Source organism: Mycetomoellerius zeteki, unplaced genomic scaffold (genome assembly GCF_001594055.1).
Source record: "Mycetomoellerius zeteki isolate Tzet28-1 unplaced genomic scaffold, Tzet1.0 scaffold345, whole genome shotgun sequence".
NCBI lineage: Eukaryota > Metazoa > Arthropoda > Insecta > Hymenoptera > Formicidae > Mycetomoellerius > Mycetomoellerius zeteki.
Window position 1 is genome coordinate 36,464 of NW_017257333.1, and position 8,040 is coordinate 44,503.

At 40.3% G+C, this 8,040-nt stretch overlaps 1 protein-coding gene across 1 annotated transcript in view; it reads left to right on the forward strand.

The window, feature by feature from the left end:
• The first annotated feature begins 206 nt into the window (after positions 1-206).
• htk (AT-rich interaction domain hat-trick) overlaps positions 207-8,040 on the forward strand; it is a 10,452-nt gene continuing 2,618 nt past the window's right edge. The window contains 6 exon segments of the mRNA XM_018452434.1: positions 207-759; positions 2,509-2,948; positions 3,019-3,264; positions 3,541-3,745; positions 3,822-7,441; positions 7,443-8,040. The exon segment at positions 7,443-8,040 is cut by the window's right edge and continues 577 nt beyond it. Coding sequence (XP_018307936.1) covers positions 754-759; positions 2,509-2,948; positions 3,019-3,264; positions 3,541-3,745; positions 3,822-7,441; positions 7,443-8,040 — 5,115 coding nt within the window. The 5' untranslated portion in view covers positions 207-753.

Below are 8,040 nucleotides of genomic sequence, written 5' to 3' on the forward strand. Positions count from 1 at the left end.
GGTCAATTTTCTACGACTTGAGACCCTACGACTTCTATTGTAGACCCCGCATAAGCATTTCCGCGTCCAGTGTGTAGGAGCCATCGGTCTACTGAGGATCTCTATTCGAGCCCGACGTAAAGCACCCGCCATTCCATCGCTGTGACACGTCCCTGGCAGGTCCCTGGTGAAGGCGCATATGCGTCGCGCCGTTTCGGTATCGAATCTCTTCGAGTGGCGTGCATTTGCTTTTCGCGCAGACGGCGGTCGCGCGGACGAAAAAAAAAGTCGCCCGTTACTTCCGGGTGTGGTTCGTCGTTTGGCTTCCGGTGGTAGTCCGCGTAGTACGGTGTTGTACGGTGCTGTACAGTTCAGTGCGGTTTTCTACGTCGCATACGTTGTTGCGTGCTGTTGCGTGCTCCGACCAGTTCTTTCCTTTCGATGTGACGACGTTACAAGATCGTCGCATCATGACCCAATGAGACTGGCCAAGTCGGCTGATAAATAGTCTCATTAGGATGGGAAATGGGCTGAGAACAGAAGCTCGTACGCATTTGTGTCGTGGAGTATTACGGAAAGTGTCATATTCTTAAAACGGGTCAGCAGTCTGTGCCGTAGTGCTGATCTGCTTGCGTTCTATAAGTTCTATTTGCCTCACAATCAAAACAGTAAGAACGTACAGGACGATGCAAGTTCTATGTGCGTTCGTTCTAATGTCTCGCTAGTGCTTCTGATCCGATCGAGTTTAACGTCCACGTTGTGGAGACCTAGAAGATGCTGGTGAGTAAACAGGCGAGAGAGAGAGAGAGAGAGAGAAAGAGAGAGCGTAGAATGATGGCAGCAAAAACAGCAGCAACAACGGTAGCCGTGGAAGCTGGCGTTTCGTTCTTATATATATGCCTGTGTGGACTTGACTTTGTCCTCTCATATTTTTTACAGAGTCCGTTATGACATATCGCTTTGACGCGTTCGCGCTTCTTTCATCTCTCCCTCTCTTTTACTCTCTCTCTCTTTTTCTCTCTCGCTCCCTTCCACTTCTGCGCGCGCCCACGCACGTATATACCTATACATATTCACCTTTACTCCTTCCTTTCCCTCTTTCTCTTTTTATCTTTTGGAGATGAGCCCGGATGCGCGAATCTCCTGACGCAATGCTGTCGCATGTAGGAAATACGCCTCACGAGGTCTGGAAACGTCTTTTTTTTTTTTATGAATACTTGAGAAAATTTTCATGAAAATTTTCAGACTGTTCGTATTTTTGTTTATTTCTACCGATATAGATTAACGTTAATCTCAATTTAATTTAATTTTTATCTTTTTTCATTTATAAGAATTAGAAAAAGGTAAAAATTAACTTAAACGGAGTTAATCTATATTAGTAAAAATGGATATTAAATGTGAAAGGCACTTATGTGAGATGACTATGACTGCCAAAGTGTATGCATTTTGTTTTTATGTATTTTCGTTAGCTTTCTCCTTTTTTGTTTATACTTTTTTACTTATATTATACTTGTGTTCTTCACTCCATCGCTGTCTATAATGCAAGCATACATGAGTTAATTGGGCTTCTTTTAATTATCATTAAGACATATGGTATGCATATTGTCTTTATCTGGTTACTTTTTAAATAAATATCAATTGATTTTTAAATAAAAACCAATTAATCGATGTAAGCAAACCTCAAATATGTTTGAGATAAACAAATACATGTTGATGTTTAGTTATATTTTGTACTTATTTGAGAATGTTTGATTTATTTCTCTCAGCTTTTATTTTTGTTCCATTGGAAGATAATAAATTAAAATACTCGTTTTAAATGGAGAAAGTATTAAAGAACATAATTTAGAGTATGAATTTGTGTGTATACATATATATATATATATATGTATAGAATTATAATTATATTTATTATATATATATATTATACATACATACTTTCCTTATTTTGATAGTATGTTAAATATTTCTGCTGCAACAGAGTAATAAATGTTTAGGAATTAAATATAAATTTCTTTTTATTATTCATTATCTTATTTTTTTCTGTTTAACTGTTATATAATTTATTTAATTATTTTTTATGAAAGGAATCTTATATATATATATATGTGTATATTAGTATTGTTTTGTCATTACATTATTAAAATTAAAATCAGTAATTTTGTTCGAAATATAAACTGTGCAATAACATTAAAAGACACAAACTTTACTCCCCCCCCCCCCCAGAAGAAAAAATGGTTGTTTTTTTTTTGTAAATAACACTCAAGTATCTCAAGTTAAAAAGGTTTAATTTACATTACACAACATAATATGTAATATACAATTCATACATTATAATAATGTTACATATAATACAACATAAAAAGTAATAAATTTTCTTATGTATCTTTGATTTTACTATTATTACTACTTGCTTATTAATTTATTAAAACTACTTAACAAACTTGTGTTACAAGTTCTGATGTGTAAAAAATCATTAATATAATATTTATATAAAACATTAATATATAATTAAATTTATTGCTGCTGCAGGGGGACGATCCACCATCCCTAGCGGTGGGTACAGAAGTTAGCGCTAAATATAAGGGTGCCTTTTGCGAAGCAAAAATCCGTAAAGTGGTACGGTCGGTGAAATGCCGCGTAACTTATAAACCACAAGGTTTGGGAACTGCTACAGTTGCCGACGATCAAATAAGAGGCACTTTAAGAGTAGGTGCTTCTGTCGAAGTCAAACATGTGGATCGAAAAGAACTTGTGGAAGCTACGATTACAAAAATCCAAGACTGCAGTCAATATACCGTGGTCTTTGACGATGGAGACATCACGACGTTGAGAAGAACCGCGCTTTGTCTGAAAAGTGGACGACACTTTGCAGAAAGTGAAACGTTGGATCAACTTCCGTTGACTCATCCGGAGCACTTTGGGAACCCTGTAATTGGAGGTAGAAGGGGCAGACGATCAAGGCAAGCACAGTAAGTGCTATCGAGATATCTATTCCTAAAAGTTCTAATAATTGTCTAATACACAAAATTTTTATTACAGAGATGAAAGCAGCGAAGATGAAGACAGTCCACCACGAGGTGCTCGTGACTCGGCTTCTAGTGGAGGTGCAAAGGAAGGAATGGAAACTGAACCAGAGATTGGTAGAGTGGTTTGTGTGGAACTCGGCGATAAAAAGAAGAAAGATAATTGGTTTCCAGGATTAGTGGTCGCACCTACTGCTCAAGATACTGTAAGAATACGAGTGAGAGATGATTACCTAGTGCGCTCGTTTAAAGATGCCAGATAGTAAGTGAAAGATCTTTATTATAAAGTATTGATTGTATTGTCATATTTACACATATACACATGTATTTTCTTCGTATGTGCTGTATGAAAAAAATATATTAATGGCATATTTAACAGCAGAGTCTAAATGAAAATAATCTTATTAATTCAATAATAATATTAATGAAACATGTATGTGCTTTTGATTTAATAAAATTATTTGTTTTATTAATGTTATATATTGAATTATTTTAAATTTTATTAAATTACTATAAATATTTGTATATATTTTTTTAGTTATACAGTGCCCAAAAAGGAAGCCACAGAATTCACGAAAGAATTAGTTAATAAAGTTGAAAACAGTACTTTGAAGGTTGCAGTGGAGAAAGCGCTTCTATTTTTAGAGAAAAATGAGTTACCACCTCACTGGGACAGGGATTCTCTGTTTGGGCATTCTGTTTCTAGTGGCAATAGCGATTACGATGGAGAACTTGATTCAGATGTAAGATTTTTGCTTGTTCTTTTATATTATGTAATGACTGTAGTACGTAACATGAAATGGAATATGATTTTTCTAGAGTTCGGACGACGAACCGCGTGAAGAAAAAGATCATTTTGTGGCTCAACTGTATAAATTTATGGACGATCGCGGGACACCTATAAACGTTTGCCCGATGATTGGAAATGAGGATATAGACTTGTATCGGCTTTTCCGAGCGGTCTACAAACTGGGTGGCTATAATCGTGTTACGAATCAGAATCAATGGAAATGTGTAACACGACGACTTGGTTTTTCGATGCAAAAGTCGACGTCTTTGTACAACCTTGTGAAACAGGCTTACAAGAAGGTCTTACACTCCTTTGAAGATTTCTATAGAAAATTAGGCTGCACCATGGTAAACCATCCACGAGGTAGCACGCGTAAACAACGTCCTGGAAGAAGTCTCATCCGTGACAAAGACAGAAATACTCCTGTACCGCCGCCAGCACCAGCACAAGTGAAAAACGACAAGGATGAAGATGAGAAGAAAGTTGTGGAGGATGAGAAGAAAGAGAAGAAGGAAGTTAAGAAGGAACAAGTGAAAGAAGAAGAAATTAAAATAAAAAAGAAAGAAGAACCTGAGGGAAACGGTAGCGGTCAGGAGAGCGATATAAACGTAGAAGGAGATACCGAATCGTCATCCAATAATGAAAAACCGCAAAAACCGACCGCGCAAATTTCTGCATTATCTCCTACTACTACGTGTGGTACTACAACTACACCATCCAGTCGGACCAAGTCAAAAAGTAAAGAAGACACCAAGAAGAAGGCAACTGAGAAGAAGAAAACCGAAATCAAGAAGCAAGAAAAGAAGGATGAAAAAGTCAAGGAAGAAGAAGCCACCAAGACGAGATCCAAGGCAAAAGATGATACTGTGAAAAATAAAGGTGCTTCTGAAGGAAGGGAAACTCGAACACCATCTAGAGAGGCAGATAAGAAAACGGTGTCTAAGCAACGACGTTTAACAGATGAAGAATTAAAGAAACGAGGAAGGAAACGCAAAGAATGCGAAACGGATAAGTCACGCACTGACGAACAACTTACAGAGACCGCCCCTTGCTATAAGGGTCCTGTAGAGTGTGGCGACAAATTGATAGTATATTATGGTCCAACACATGAATCTAAAGTTACTTACGAAGCAAAAGTTATCGAAATAGAGAAGGAAGGTCCAGAACCAATGTATCTTGTACATTACACAGGCTGGAACAACAGATATGACGAATGGATCAAAGCATCTAGAATCGCTCAAAATATCACGCAAGCTCAAGGTAAAGTAAAGCGTATCAAAGCAACTCCCAGGCCTCAAACTCCCAGCACGAATTCATCCAACAAGTTGAAAGGTGCTTCAAGCGCTAACGCAATTCAAAGTCGTCGCCGAGCGCAAAGCGTCGCTCCTACTTCCACTAGCACCGTTCAATCAGCTTCAACATCTACAAAGGAAACTAAGAAGGAAGAGAAAGACAAGGAAATAATGCAACCAACTAGATCCACTACACCGCTGTCTATCGCTAGTTGTAGCTCCAGAACTAAGAGTCCTGCCACACCGGCCAATAGACCAACCAGGACAACTAGAAATGCAGAGTTATCCGGAATAGAACATCGTAGGCGAACCAGGAGAACTTCGGGACACACGGATATATCTGTCGCATCGGAAAGCGAGGATAGTGAGGGTTACGAGTCTGATACCACCGAGCCCGAGCAAACCAAAACCAGATTAAGAGAAAAGATGGAAGAAAGAAAACGGAAGGAGCGAAGAGCAGAAGAGAGAATTAGAACTGATGATGTCACGGTCAGTGATGTCGAGGACGATAAAGACAACTTGGATGAACCACGTAAAGGTAGACGTTTAAGAAGAACGCCCGGTAAATCTCAAGGCATCAAATCTGAACCTGATAGTGATCAAGAGGAGCAACCGAAAGGTCGGGATTTCGATCTCAATCAAATACGATCTGAATTGAAAGGTTTCGACAAAGCTGTCAAGTTAGAGATCAGAATGGAGACTGAGGACGAAGTCAAGCTGGACGAGAAGGAGAACGTGGCCGCGATCACAGTGTCACCCAAGTTGGAGAAAACTGTCGAGTCTCCAAAGGTAGAAGTTGAAACGAAAGTGGAAAATACGGAAGACATATATGAATTTAAAGAACCGGAACCGTTCGAATTTGAAGTAAGAAATAAGAGGGACACTAACAGTGATAAAGATAAATTAAAGAAGAGAATGTTCGAAGAGGAGACGAAGAGTCCGAAGAAGAAGCAAAAAACGCCGGTTTCAGGGTCGGTGGCAAAGGAAACGAAATCGGAACTACCGGAGAACGATTCTCGGAAGAAGCCGAGGAAGTTGTTCGGCAAGAGGTCTGAAGATACGCACGAAGCGGTGACGACTGCTCCCAACAAACCATCACAGATCGCATCGTGTATATCATGTGAGGACGTTTTCACCAAACTGTGCGAGTCGTCCACGTTATCGTTCAATCAAGTGAAATCGACTGTCGCGGAAGAATCTAATAATAAGGCGTCTGGCTTGAATCTTTTGTTCAACGATTTGCCGGCGGACGATGAAGGTACACGCGAGGATTCCGAGGACCGTTTGATAATATCGGAGACCGAGGTATCGGAGACGGAACAAGAAAATGTGTTTACATATCAACAAGAGATTCAGTTCCAAAGCGGCAAATCGCCGGATACTGCGGAATCAAGCAAGAACGAAGCGAGCACTTTAGTTGAAAGCGTGAAAGAAGAAACGCCGATTAATACGAGCACTAGTAACAAATCCGCCAACATCTCGGATCAGAAACAGAACCAAGTCAAGCCTTTGCCAAGTCAAGTCTCAGCTGGACAATCACAACCAGAATTGAAAATATTGGATTCCAAGTTGCTCGATATCGTTCCGGTTCCATCGCCGATCATGATACCGCCAGCTCCTATAAGCGCACGGCTGCCGGCAACATCCACAATAGAAGAAAAGTTATCGGCCGCGATGGCGTATCGAAGCAAAACTAAAGATACTAAGAAGACTTTAGACGAGGAAAATGACCAGCGCGTAATGAAGACAATGAAGGAAGTGTCTAAGAAATTAGACGCTACTTTTCAAAAAGGCAAGGATGCGGATTGTACATCAAAGATCAAAGAAGATAATCTGGCTGAGGTAGATAAAAAACGCGAACAGGAAAAAATCACAAATGATGAAAATTTCCGCAGAGAGATTATGCGCGTGGTTAATGTACCTAAGCGAAAAGAAGAAGAATTATCGAAATCGAAGAAAGAAGCAGATCCGAAGAAGTCAGAGACGAAAGTAGTCGCTGAACACAAGACTAAGTTGCAGGATATCACGAGAGACGAAAGCTGGAAGAACGCCGGATATGAGATGTCTGACAAAAAGCCCGAAGAAGAATATAAAGCAACGGATCAGAAAGAGAAAGACCGAATTGAGAATCGTAAAAAACAAATCAATCAAGATATTATAGATTCCACGGATAGCAGTGATTCCGAACAAAGGCTCGTAATAGACAACGAAGAACCACAAGACGCCAAAGTACCAACGTCTACTTTTGACGTAAAGCTACAAGCGGAATTGGAACACATAGAAAATACACAAGAGAGATACGCGAGATCGCAGATATTGAAAACTTCACAGAGTGTCCATCAGCAGCAAGAGCAGGAAACCCGTTTTGAAGACAGATGAAGAGGGCGAAACGATGAATTCACTGCTATGCGAAGAGGAAATACCCGGCTCACCGGCCCCAATGTCCGAGAGCATTGAACAAGCCAATGTCGGTCCTTCGTGCAGTTCACCGAAAAATGAAGTCACGGAAAACAATATAGTACTGATGGAAATGCCTTTCGCGAGCGCGCCGACCTCGGGTCAAAGTACAACGAACAGCAGCACCGTTGCTACCCTCAGTATGGCGTTACCGAAGACAGTAGAAGCGTCGATGCCGGTTTCGCTGCCAACACAGCAAAGCGCATCTTTAAACATGCGACAGTCACAACAGCAACAACAGCAACATCATCAACATCAATACATGGCTTTAATGCCACCACAACGACGTGAGAGCAACGAAGCCGCGCCGGTGATGGACAATACACCACCAACGACACCCGATTCGAGCATTTCCAACATCTCGGGCTCACCTAGAGAGGAGAGAACCGGTGGCTCATCGCCGATGTCCGAGGATAACATCAAGCTCAATCGCGAGAATTCCGAGGTGGACAATGATAGCGCCGGCAAAGGACCGAGCTTCAGCGAAGACGACGCTCTA